This window comes from Thermobia domestica, chromosome 2, assembly GCF_964235325.1.
Source record: "Thermobia domestica chromosome 2, izTheDome1.hap1.1, whole genome shotgun sequence".
Lineage (NCBI taxonomy): Eukaryota > Metazoa > Arthropoda > Insecta > Zygentoma > Lepismatidae > Thermobia > Thermobia domestica.
In genome coordinates this window covers 348,080,847-348,095,159 of record NC_137455.1, presented here as the reverse complement: position 1 = coordinate 348,095,159, position 14,313 = coordinate 348,080,847, and the positions used below count along the sequence as shown (strand labels likewise).

The following is a 14,313-nucleotide window of genomic DNA, read 5'->3' as shown; positions in this document are numbered from 1 at the left end:
GTACCGGATAAATTGGGACAAATGGGACCAGATACGGTATTGACTAAATCAGAAGAAGCAAAGTTAATCGAGTGGATATGTAGTTTGGCAAAAGCAGGTTTCTCTCTGAAGAAAGGGGAAGTGCTTCAAACGGTTCGGAAAATTGTTACAACAGATGGTCAGAAAACATTTAAAGACAGCATTCCAGGTAATAAGTGGTATTATAGTTTTTTAAGAAAATGCCCAGAACTGTCCTTGCGAGTGCCTGAGGGACTAACCATGAATTGTGCTGTAGTGTCGGAAGAAAACATCAGGATTTGGTTCCGCAACCTAAAGGAATATCTCCGACAGAATGACGCAGAAGATATCTTGGAGGACACCACAAGGATGTTTAATGGTGATGAGACGTCATTTAGTGTCCTAAAATAGGAAACGTCTAGGCGCCTAAAGGTTACAAAAATGTCTACATAGTGCAGCATGGAAATAAAAAGGAAACAATCACTGTTCTTCTTGTGTTTCTGGGTCAGGTTCTCCTGTCGTTGTGTTTCCCTATGTGAGACCTCCGCGAGATGTGGTGGAGAGTATGCCTGAAAAATGGATCTTAGGACGTTCTGAAAGTGGCTGGATGAAAAGTGACATTTTCTTTGAATACATAGCAAATAGTTTTAATCAATGGCTGTGTAATAAAAATGTTAAAAGGATGGACATAGTAGTCACATCACAATGCAGGTGATTGAGTTTTGCTCAGAGAATGGAATAATCCGCTATGCTCTATAGCAAAATTCAACTCATTTGCTGCAGCCAGCAGATGTCAGTGTTTTTAAAGCACTGAAATCTGAATGGAAAGCTACAGTTAGGAAGTGGCAAAATGAACCAGAGAATTCAATTCTAACAAAAGTGAAATTCTGTTCGCTTCTCAAAACAGTATTAACAAATATATCAATGCCAGAGGCAATCAAAAATGGATTTAGACGTTATGGACTTTTTCCTTTCAATGAGAACAATGTTGACTATTCCAAATGCATTAGAAATGTCGTTGAAGGCTTATAAACTCCAACAGCATCTAAAGAAACTATTTCTTTGGAAGCTTTTGATAGTGCTTCATTTGTAATTAACACTCCCCGAGAGACACTCCCGGAAAGAAATGTAGATGTGGATAGAGTTCTGCAAGAAATTGAAAAGACAAAACGTCATCAGTATCCGAATTAGCACACTGTTGTTAATCCAATCCAAACAAAAACAGAGACAACTGATTTAGATGTAAGTGAACTAAATACTACCATTGAGCTTCCTCCAAACACAAGCTTTTTGAAAGACTTAAATACTGGGATATACACCATGTCAAACGATGGGACTTTGGAAGAACAAACTAGTATTACCACTCAACTTGTAGATGATGTTCCACAAACATTGCAAGGAAACCAAAGTGCATCAACTCCTACTCACACAGTAGTTTCTCCAGAAGCATCATCTGAGCCTTTGAAGTCAGTTGTCAGTTCTCCAGGTCGCAGGAAAAGATATTCTGGGTCAATTTCTCCTGCTTTTGCAGATCATCTGTTTTGGACAGGACCAGACCTTCATTAGAAAAAAGCAGACTGTACGAAATAAACCTCCTCAAGCTGTTTCCTCAGCTGCGTGGAGGAAGTTTATGAGGGAGAAAGATGCAGTGAAGGCACCAAAACAAAATACGAAATCGAGAAAGAAAGAAGAAATGTGTAAAGCAACTGGCAAATGCGGTCAGAAGCATAAGACAAAATTAAACTTAAACCGGGCAGTGAGAAGCAAAGATTCTGCAAATTCGGGACAACAATTAGTCCCAAATGCCGAACGTAAATTGTGCACTGAATGCAACGAAGAACTTTACAGTGATACTGAGGACGATCCTGAGAAGAACGTAGGTTGTGATAAATGCCCAAATTGGTTCCATCTGAAGTGAACAATGTCTGCTGGTCAATCATTTGAAATTGTGATAGACAAAGCTTTTTTTTTTCTTTTTTTTTTTTGCCTCATATTGCTCCGGTACAAGTCGAGCTTCGTAAATTCAACATTGTTCTCTGAGTGAAGTCCTATTAGTGCTACTGTTAATTGTAGAACCTGAAACATCACCAAGATGATCTATTAGGCCTATTATTATTAGAAAATATTTATGCATTTTTATTTTATTTGATAATTTGTTTAAAGAAACATTTCTTTGAAAGTATCATATCAAGTAATGGAAAATGAGGGCATAAAAGAGAAATTTACTTTTCAATGAGAAAATTCCTCATGCAACTTCTTCACGTATTTCTTAATCTTTTTTTATTATTATTTTTATTTTTTTCTTAACACGGAAAGCCTTAAATTTCTTACCACTGTAATAACTATAAAAGTTGTTAGTAATCCATGTATGAAGGCCTATGTAATAAGTAAACTCATTATTTGAATTCTCAATTGTTTCTTTAATAACACTAGTTAACAAATTTAAACTTTTTGTTTGTTACATGAGAAAAATCGCCTGATCTTAAAGGAACTTTTTGCGCTGAATTCGAATATGCACTCGGTTTCTCTCCATCACGTACAGTTTTCCCGTAACAGAGGGATTTTCGGGAAACTCCCTCAAAAATTTCCCTTTTTCAGATATTTTATTCCCCTAGCTCCTGTCCCCTTACATATAGTAACATAGAAATTATACCTTGATATAAAGTATAATAGTATACCTTGATTTATATTTAATAAACCCTAAAAGTTTCGTAAAAATCGCTTCGTTCTTTCTAGAGAAATAAATATATTTGTATGTATACTGTGTGCACTGTTTATTGCACCTGATAGTGATGCTTTCAGATCTCCTGAGTTGGGGTAAAAACGATTTGCTTTATTACTACAAACACAGACATAAAAATGAATATTTACAATAGTCAACAACACACTTGTATTGCTCTCTGTAAATTAGAAACGTGTATAAAAATAGAATGTACTTCCAACGTATATTTTTTTTAAACGTACAGTATATGTATATCTTAATACATATATATACAATTCTCCAAGTTTTTTCGTTTTGTCCTGACCTAGTCCGTGATTTGCACCTGACAAAACAAGAGGTGGAACTTCTGGGATAAGGCTCCAGCAGTGGAACTTATTGGATGCAGAAACGAACATATCAGTGTACAGGAAAAGGCATGTTCAATTTTCAAGCTATTTCTCAATGCAAGATAATGTGTGCGTATGTACGGATATAAATGGGTTGATGGCGGAGCTAGGAATTCCTTACGTTCCAGAAGAATGGAGGTTATTTATCAACGCGTCAAAGGTCAGCCTTAAAGCTGTCCTTTTACATAATGGAAATAAAAAACCTTCTATACCACTTGCGCACTCAGTGAAGATTAAGGAATCCTATGACACCATGTCAACTTTGCTAAATCTTATAAATTACAAGGACCATTGTTGGCAAATATGTTGTGATCTCAAGGTAGTTGGTATTTTATTAGGACTGCAGTGCGGTTACACGAAGTACCAATGTTTTTTATGTTTATGGGATAGCCGAGCTGCTGATAAACATTATGAAGTGAAGGAATGGGAACCTAGAGTGAATTACGTACCTGGAGAATGCAACGTCAAATACGCTCCTTTGGTAGATCCTAATAAGATATTACTACCGCCACTTCATATCAAGTTAGGACTTATGAAAAACTTTGTCAAAGTCATGGACACATCTGGTGAAGGTTTCAAGTATTTGCGAGATAAGTTCCCTAACCTGAGTGATGCTAAGATTTCAGCGGGAGTGTTTATTGGTCCCCAAATTAGGAAATTAATGCTTGATGATAGCTTTGACAGCTGCCTGGACAAGTTAAACAGTGCTGAGCTAGCTGCCTGGACAGCATTTAAGTGTGTTGTGCGCAACTTTCTGGGCAATAACAAAGCTGAGAGTTACACAGAAATCGTACAGGACATGATACAGAAATACAAAGAGTTGGGTTGTAGGAGGTCTTTAAAAATCCACTTTTTGCACTCCCACCTCAGCTTCTTTCCTGCTAACCTAGGTGCTCTCAGCGACGAACAGGGGGAAAGATTCCACCAAGATATAATGGCAATGGAGAAAAGGTACCAGGGACGATGGGATCCTTCAATGATGGGGGACTATTGTTGGGGTCTTGTTAGAGAATGCAACATTTCTTACAAAAGAAGGAAGTAGTGTACGTTTTTGTAACCCAATGGAAGTTTCATATATTGTGATAGTTTTGATTGTCTTTTCATGACCTTTTGGTACATTTGTATTATTGTTTATTGTAAATTGTCACACTTGTAAATTATATTGTATTATATTTTATGTGTGTGTTTGTGGTAATAAAGCAAAACGTTTTACCTCAACTTAAGAGATCTGAAAGCATTACTATAAGGTGCAATAAACAGTACACACAGTATACATACAAACATATTTATTTCTCTAGAAAGAATAAAGCGATTATTACGAAACTTGGAGGGTTTGTTAAATATGAATCAAAGTATACTTAGGTATAATTTCTATGTTAGTATATGCAAGGGGACAAGATCTTGGGGTGTAAAATAAACGAAAAGGGAATTTTTTGAGGGATTTTCCCGAAAATCCCTCTGTTACGGGAAAATCGTACGTGATGGAGAGAAACCGAGTGCATATTCGAATTCAGCGCAAAAAGTTCCTTTAAGAACAGGTATTTCCTTTTATGTAACAAAACCTTTGTTAACTAGTGTAAGCAACAAAACAGTTAAATTATTGGTTCAGCCTGCTGATTTGAGCTTTTGTTGCAGTGTTGAGATGAGGGGGTGATAGTCTTTCAAGAAAAATAGGCCTATGACGTATTTTTGGAACAGATAAGGTAACTTCTTAGAGCCAGTAGCTATAAGGCTTTAAATGTTCTAAATTTCAACATGAAAGGTTCCATAAAAATCTCAATTTGGGGGGGAAGGAGGAGGTGGCACTAAGCTCCATTTGTTCATAGGAACTACATGTTGTGTATGACCATCACTACACTACTATATTTAAACAAGTTCTTGATATTATTTGTTTGTGGGATTTGTGGCCGACTTTAGGATTTAAAATGGCCGAGTACTGAATTTTGGCGGCCGAATAATGGCGAAAGTTGTACATTTTATTTTAATAAATTTATTTCCCTGTGTTAATTATTTAACAGAGAAAATGAGTATTCAGATGCAATATCACTTAATAATGAATGTTTTGTGCCTCTGGTTTCATTCTGCATGTTTTAAATTATTACAGTTGAATTTTGAGATACCTCAGACAAAATGTATAAGCTGCGCTCACTTACAAGTAAACTACAAAAGAACTTCATGGAACACTTTGTTCCTGTTCAGCAGCTTGACTTTGATGAATCAATGATAGCCTATTATGGAAGACATTCCTGTAAACAGTTTATTAGGGGAAAGCCGATTAGATTTGGATTCAAAGCATGGTGTCTGAATACATTCAATGGTTTTCTGGTTAATTTTGATATATATAAAGGTAAACAAAGCCAGAGTGATTATTATGACAAAATATTTGGCAAGCCTTCAGCTACCATGGTTCGTATGTTGAACCAATTACTCAGTGAGAAGAAGCTTCCTTATTACTTGTATTTTGACAATCTATTAACTAACATGAATTTATCATACTTAAAAAATGTGGGTATTCTTCTACCGGGACTATAAAGGAAAATAGTGTTCCTAAGGACTGCAAGATCATTTCTACAAAGAAAGTAAAGAAGGAAAGGATTTGTTTTATTATTATTATTATTACAGCCATGACAGTATTTTGGTAGCTCGATGGCAAGAACTCAACGTCGGAAAGAAAGATGCTTTCTGTAACACGTCCTTGTATTATTGGTGAAGTTTATACGAGGAACAAACCCGATGGATGAAAAAATAAATTATCGTATTAGCATTCGAGAGAAGAAATGGTGGTGGTCTCTAGATGTTACAATAGAAAATGCCTGGTATCTTCACATGACAAAATGGCTCAATAAGGACTTCAAGAGAGCAACTGCAACATACAACCTAAAGTCATATGGAAAACCTGCTGAAGCTAGATTGATTGATTGATTTTTTTAGTTTAGCGTCCCTATCAGCAGCGAGGCTATATGTGACGTGGACCTACTGATTAACGTGGAATCCAAACCACATGAGCTCCCGCCGGGAATCGAACCCGGGATGCTGAAGCTAGAGGAAGACAAACAATCAAACCGAAATCTACACCTACTTTCGAATGTCTACGGTTTGATGGAAAGGGTCATGAAGTAGTCAAATAATGTATGTAGAGTATCGTTCATAGAGGAATACACTTTTATCGTACCTTTGTAGTATCATACATACGGAATAAACTCATATAACCACATTTCCAAAGGTATTTTACTAGCCCAACCTTACCATATGGTAACGCTGGATCCCAATGAAATAGTTTAATTGATACTGTGTTAGCTCAGTTTTACCATTTGGTAACGCCCCCCTTCCTGGTGAAACGACAAGACAAAAATCAAAAACAAGTGTGTTTCGTTTACAAAATGTGTGTATTGTGGTAGAATATGCAAGATGAGCAAGAAAATCGAAAGCTGGAAAACCTGGGCTATGATGGGTTAATACAGAATAAGAGTATATATAACCTTTTACTTTTTAAATTTCTAGCCCTGGAAATTATATATACACTTCTAACAACTGTTATACAACAAATTTCAGGACATTTCCAGTTCATAAATAATTTCCAGGACATTTCCTGGTTTTTTACAATTTTTCTGCTTTCCATGACACTTTTATTTCCAGGTTTTCCAGGACGCGTAAGAACCCTGCATATTATGTACAGCAATATTGAAAGGCGTTTGGATATGTTGATAAATACCAATACACCTCAATGCCTGGCCAATACTGCTGCATACACTGCTGAAAGAAACTGCTAAAACAGCTTGAGTTATAAGAAACTGGAACATAGCAAGGTTCCTCAGCTAAGCTTCACTGGGAAAAATAAGCATATTGGAAACAAAGAAAGAAAGAAAAGAAAGCGGACATGGGAGGATAGGAAAAAGTAAATTAAAAAAATAATAATGAGGATTAGTGACTATCCCTCAGAAAAAAATTGAGTTGATTTTGAGTTTAACGTCCTGTTCAGCAGCGAGGTTATATGAGACGTGGACCTATTGATTAACGTGGAATCCGAACCACATGAGCTCCCGCCGGGAATCGAACCCGGGTCCTCAGAAAAAAAATGCTAAGACACATTTAGTATATTGCTAATATGTAGTAAGTTAAATCGTCTCGGGAACTGCCTTTGGCTTGTATTTTTAATAATCAATGAAAAATATAGGAAATAAAGGACAAGATTAAAATATAGGACATAAATAGGACAAATATACAGAAATTTCCAAAATATAGGAAAATAGGACACAGCTGGGAGCCCTGTTCGCTTTCCGAGAACCTGGGGACTTCCACGTAGCACTTTGGCGTTTTGTTTGTGGGTCGTACTTGAAGCACCAAGTCTCATTACGAGTTCCAATCGATTCCAGGAATGTTCTGTTCCGTCTGTCTGTTTTAATCAGGCCCTTGCAATGTTCAACGCGAGCGATTTTGTGGTCGCCAATTAAGGTGTGGAGAACAAATCGAGCACAGACTTTCCGTTTCTTTAAATCCTTTGTCAAAATTTCGTGAATCATGTCTCATCGTCGTATTTAATTCCTCCGCCATCAATCTCACAATCGAATTCGCATCGTAGACGATCATTTCACGCACGTATTCCACCAACTCATCGCGATTTTTGTCTTTGGGTCTGTCTGACTTTTGGTCGTCTTTCAAGGACTCACAACCTTTCCCGGAATCGCGTATACCACTCAAACACACGTGTACGAGATAAGCACTTATCACCATACACTTGTTTCATCATTTCCAATGTTCGTGTAAAATGTTTCATCTAGCTTGAAACAATTAATATTGGCTCTTTGCTCCATCGTGTTTTTGTGACACGGTGATAAAAGATGCACTCACTTTTCTTGCTATACCTTGACACTCCGTTAATCGGTTCTCACAATTTTGGTCTCGTTTTGTTGAGCAGATATCCAGCTTTCTGATGATCTGTTGCTTTAATAGATAGAGCTAGTAGTTATCTCAAAAAAATCGTAAATCAGAAATGATACATAAGACATTTAAAACATCAAACTACCTATCTTGCGCTTGTTAAACAGGTGCGTTTACTATATAATGTTGGTAATTGTCTTGAAACCAAGATACTTTTCCTCCAATACTGATGTTGGTACTAAAGTGTCAGTTTTCATCAATTACATAAGAATTATTCTTCTTGTTTTTATTTTGTCATTATGTTCGCATAAATTCAGAAGTGAGCACTAAGAAAATATTTATAAACATAATCAAGTGAACAAATTATTCGGTTTAGTAATTAGAGCTACAACATAAAAGACACTATTTTTAAAGAAAATAAATTGCAGTAAATAAAAAATGGAACTTGTCTACAACAAAGTTTAATTTTTCAACACATTTAAGTTAATACTGACCGCCACACTTTCCAAGTTACTGACTAAAAAATTAAAGTAATACTGCCTGCCAAAGTAAAGTTCTTATGTGACATCCTGTATCAATACCTTTATTTATGTACTTAGCAAAATATTTTGGTATAAGATACAGTGCAAGACCATTGCTCAAAACCAACAATGTCCTTAAAAAAAACTCACCTGTTCTAATTCTGGGAAAATCTCTACACCATATGGTCCCTAGTATACCAAATTTCCTTCTGAATTCTCAGCACATGGATAAGTTATATATATATATTTTTTCTTTTTTTTTTCTAAATGAAGTTTGTTCTATTTTTCCAGACGGTAAGTCTATAACAAAAATAATTTAAAAGTTTTTTTTTCTTCTTCTGTCGTCAGAATTTTAACAAACATTAAGTACAAAGCTCCTTTTCGGAGATACTGTACTGCATTGTACGTGGGAGTCAAACTTATTTACATACACAATATATATATATATATTTTACACGTACATTACTAAAAATATAAATCTTTAAATGCAGGACATACGAGCGAAGTAAGATAACATATTAATGTATGGCTTTTTTTTTTTGGTGGTAACAAAATTAATACAACCTTGAAATAAGTAAGCAAAATAAAACAATCAAGAAACGCCACTTCATCACAACATTATTTTACTGTCTTCAACAGTGCATGTAATATACATTACTCATTATGCTCTTCAAGTCAACCACATTTTCTTTTATTAAGCATGAAAAAAAAAAGTTCTGTTCCAGTTTGCTTGGGCATGTTTTAATTTATGCCTGTATCATTCAGTTTACAATAGAAATAAAAAGATACTGCATACATCAACAAACTCTGGTTTTGTGTAAAGTCTCAAATCACATACAGTTTTTTTTTTTATTATTATAAAGATAGGGAGTGGGCTTTAAAGCATTTTCATCCATATAAAGATTTAAAAATTGTTTCAATACACGATCATGTAGTACTTATAACTTCGCTGTAAACGACAACACACTGTTTTATCTCTCGAAGGACAAAGATTTGTACTGCGGAGTCAATTTCCTTGACACCCAAAACAATTTTTTTCTTCCACATTGATCATCGAAAAGCTATCAACAAGGTTATTACATAGTGGCAGTGATACGGGTACAAATTACCTATTATGTTTATGTATGTATATATTTTCCGCCTATCTGAAAAGGATTGTGTTGTGAACACATTCTCGGCAATAAACGGAAAAAGGTGAATAATAATAATATTCAATTTTTTATCTTTCCTTTAGTTTTCAAAATTTTATTTCCCCACTCCGGGTAATGAGTCAAGGTAAGATCACACCGAAGTTTCTTTTTAATTAAAAAGTTGCAAAACATTAACATTTCTTTTTTCACTCCAAGTTCATTATCAGTTACAGAAAAAAATAATTCATTTGCTACGTACAGGAGACTCACAGGGTGATTCAAAGAAAATTAAAAGAAATGAAAATAAAAGTTTTGAGACTGATCGCGTTATTAAAAAAAAATTAAAAAAAAAAAATCACATTTCCCCGGATGGCATTAAAATAACATTCTTGAAGTCCAAGGCATCTAGTGCAAATCTTCTGAGGTTATTATCCCACCTTGTTGACAGAAGTCCATAGACCACAATACCACCATGTGATAACAAGGAATCAAATGTTATTGCTCGAACCACTTGATCCATTTCTGAGAACGTCAAAGAGTCCAAATCACGAGTAAAATTTAATTAGAAATAAAATGAAATAAAGAAACTATTACTTAAATAGTTACTTATATAAAGTTGTGTGCACCGGCCTTGATTTTTTTTCACTTTTTTTTCCTTTTTTTTTAAATTTGAAACGGGATTCGGTCCTCCCATGCATGAGGATATGTTATTCCTCTCGCTGAAAGTCCCTGAGACCTGAGACATTCCCCACAACATCAATCCTCGGCTTTTACTTCAACTTCAGGTGCTGAACCTTCATTGGCCAATGCCTTTTCAGCCTTCTTCTTTTTCTTCTTGGCGGACTTCGGATTAGCTGGTGTGTTCAACAGTTGCTGCAAAATAAGGCAGTCGTCGTAAGTACTTAAAAAGCAGACTTAAAATTTACAATACTAAAGAAACCTAACTGATGCATGACAACAAATAGTATATTTGTATTATTGTAAACATTCAGATATGGAAAAAAATAAAGTGAAATGTTACAGATCAATTTACTGAAGTATTTGTTTTTTATCTTCACGATGGTAACGATTTAATTCATCTGAATCTTACCAGTAAATATCTCGTTGAGGACATTACCTGTGATTAACAGAGCTGCAGATTAACCCCGCTAAAGATGATGACAGCTCTACTCAAAAATTCCAGTAACTAAATACTTCGACGCATATAAAGGTAAATTATTATGATTTAAAATTATCATGTTTATCACATCTACTAGTAACTTAGGAAGAAATTGACTGACTTGAATAGAGTTCCCTTAGTATAGAAAACATAATAATTCTGTATCCCTTATGGTAAACCATACTAAAATTGACATTCATTTCGTACATACAGGTTACAAAATCTGGTGGTGGAAAGTACTATTACTTGCACATCCATGAACAAAAATTAATTTTTGAGTATAAAACCATAATACCTACACAACGAGAACTTCGTCAATATTCCATGAACAGCTGGTGTAAGTGTCTTGTTGTACATCAAACTTTCGGTTAGAATTTTACAGAACAAGTGTATTCCATGAACTAAAGACTAACCTATTTCAAATCGCCAGATAACAGTACTATAAAACCGAATACAGACCAGCAAAGCTAATCGAGCTTTAGTGCAAATAACTACAACTGTATTCAAATGACAGAATTAATAATTAGGTCATTACTTCTCATAATAATAGTACCATTTGCATAAAAATAGATTGAACTTGTGCCCTTATTTGACGTTAATCGATATGTTAAATAAGAGTAACTAGCGCAAGCGTGATTGGTCGTGGAATCGAATTTTTATCCACCATGAGTATTTTCCACCTTATTTTCTTCTTTTAATTTGTCATTCATTAAGGTTCCAACTTATTTACGAAGAATAACCCTACGACGAATAATTATTAGGAAAACAGATGAATTTTATGGTTTCCTCGTGTACGAGGGCTGCTGAAATAGTTTCTGCAAACTACTATTTACAATGGCGCTATTCTGTTATTATAAAATACCCAAGAACAGATCTTTCCATGTTTAAATAATCTTTGTTTGTTAAAGCCTATTCGTTTATTTTTCACAGCAGTCTGAAAAAATACCTTACCGCGTTATCTTAATTTTTTATATGCAGGAACAAAAAAAAAAAAAAAAAAATCATTAAGTGTTAAATCAGATGAGTATGGGTAATGAAAAGAAAAAAAGACATTTTTGCTGGATTGCTGGACCCAAAAAAAAAAAAAAAAAAAATCAGCAGTTTAGTGTGCTAAGTGGGAACTGTCGTTGTGGTGGCGAAGAATGATGCTAAATTTTAAAAAACCTGCAATGCGTTGATGATCTCTAGCAAACAAAAATTGTCTATCACTCCAGATTTACGGCCTTTCGCTCTTCTAAAGCTACAGTTGCCACATGTCCGACATAATCAGAGAAACAAGCAATCATCTGCTTAGCAGCATTCCTCAAACGAACTATTTTTAGTATTGGCTCATTTTGAAACAACCGAACAATGGATTGCTGTTAGTTTCGGATTCGTACGAATAGATCCAAGTTTCTTCCCTGTAACGATGTAATACACTAGATCTGACTTACCTCGGTTGAGTTTTTTTTCTTTCTTCACATTTCTTTACACCAATTGGCACGAACTTATACGTGGGCTTCTGTCAAGTTGTAGGATCCAACAACTAAAGATTTACCGTACGTTTCGGTCACCATGCAAAATCGTACGTATTGTTTTCATGTCACATGCTAATATCTCGCAATCATTTCACGTACGGCATCAATATTATTGGCAAGAACAGACGTAGATGGACAATCTTCAAGAAATTTAACATGCAAATCATGCTGGAATTTGGAAAACCAATTGTACACGGTTCTATTAGATTATGCTTCATCTCAAAAAGTCATATTAAGTGGCTCAATGCATTGTTTCGGTCTCTAACTGCATTTGATAAAATAAAAACGTATTGCTCGAAAAGTGTGCGAAAAATTTCAGAACTAGTACTTCAAACTGCAGTGAAAAATAACCGAATCGGTTTAAAGAATCAATGAAAAGATATAATTGAAACACAGAAAAGTCTAGTCTTCCGAATTTTATAATAGTAGAATATAAGCGCCACGGTAAAGAATATAGTTTACAGGAACTTTTCCAGCAGCCCTCGTAGAAACACATTATAACCCTTGCTAAAATTCAATCTCTCTTTCATATTGATTTGTTCCGAGAAATATGTTCCTGCACTCCGAAAAGGGCCATCTGAATCATTAGAATTCCAATCCGTAAATAACCACGACAGATATGAACAATATGACGAAGATATACTGCTTTCCTTTTTCTCTCCTTTCCTCTAAAATCTGTAACTGTAATTCCCAATTAACGTCAAGATGAAGTATGATTATGAGTTTTTGTTAAACCAAAGGCTGGTGAGCAACATTACAGACTTAAGTTCTCTGCCTTTCCTATACTAGTTGCTTTACCTGCATTATAGCAACCCTCTTTTAATATCATCCAGATATTCTTTTCTTCATATTTCTAAGTCCGGATTAACTATCAAAAATTTTCCTTCCAGAGGCGTTATAATGCATACTCTGACTTCGATTTTAACAGAGGATATTAATTCATTTCCGAAATTTCAAATCCACTTTCATACTCAATTGATTTGTGGTAAGAAATATTATTCGTTCTTAATACTATAGTTACTTCCACGACCTATTTATATCCAACGATTCTATATCCACTTTCATCTAGGTAGAAAATCAATTTATGATAATCTTTTATTACTTTATCGAGGCATGAAACTATAAACTACTGAAAGTTTCTCATGCATTTCGAAGCCAGAATTTATGAATAGGATATTTGTTATAATACGTACCTTTAATTCAGGATCATTTACACCTAATTCAGACTCATAAAGTTCCATTTCAAACGGCAAACCAGTGATTCTATGAGGTCCATTTGGCATCAATAAAACAGTGTACTTAAAATGCGCCACATATTCACCTAAAAGAATAATCAGAGATATATATAGCAATATCATCTACTTCAATGTGCGCAGCTACAGAATTCAAGCAATAGAAGCTGCCTCTCTCTAAGTGAGCTCCTTAAGTACAACCTACTGTTTTAATAACATTTCACAGTTAAGCTTAAAATTTCTTATACACTAAGATGGCTAGTTTATTTTTACTCTTCAGCAAGTGAACCTCAACAGCAACATTTAAATATTTAGCTTAGCCTCGCGGACATGAACGACATACCGTATGTTTAAAGAACTGATAGATTGAAGAGAGTGAATCAAAACGAAAGAATCCAAAAAACAATATCAGCCAACGTTTCATTTTTGAATATTTAATGGAAGATTTTTCACTAGGAATACGAATTCTTTTAACTTAGATGATTTTTCTTTTCTTTTAATCCAGTTTTGGCTTCTTTCTCACTTCCTCCAGACGTTTTTACCACTGATTTATAGGGAAAGAATATCCTGCCCCCATGCACCGTATCAGTTTTTATCCTTTTTACCTTGCCACTGAAGACGAAACTAACTTGTTCCAAAACGTATGGAAAATATTTAGGCTTCCCAAGGGAGGATTCAATGGTAAGAAGCCAATTTTTGTTAATGAGGACACTTCGTATCAAGGTGACACAATGCCACTGAATCAGTGTGACCCCTGTGTCCAGAGCAAAA

The 14,313-nt window shown here is 34.9% G+C and overlaps 1 protein-coding gene across 1 annotated transcript in view; it reads right to left on the bottom strand.

The window, feature by feature from the left end:
• Nucleotides 1–8,428: 8,428 nt before the first annotated feature.
• The window catches only part of LOC145678753 (proliferation-associated protein 2G4), a 51,359-nt gene continuing 45,474 nt past the window's right edge, over nucleotides 8,429–14,313 (bottom strand). Inside the window, exons 7-8 of the mRNA XM_081749243.1 lie at nucleotides 13,504–13,631; nucleotides 8,429–10,507 (exon numbers count right to left, since the gene is read on the bottom strand). Coding sequence (XP_081605369.1) covers nucleotides 10,391–10,507; nucleotides 13,504–13,631 — 245 coding nt within the window. The 3' untranslated portion in view covers nucleotides 8,429–10,390. The remainder of the gene's footprint in view (nucleotides 10,508–13,503; nucleotides 13,632–14,313) is intronic.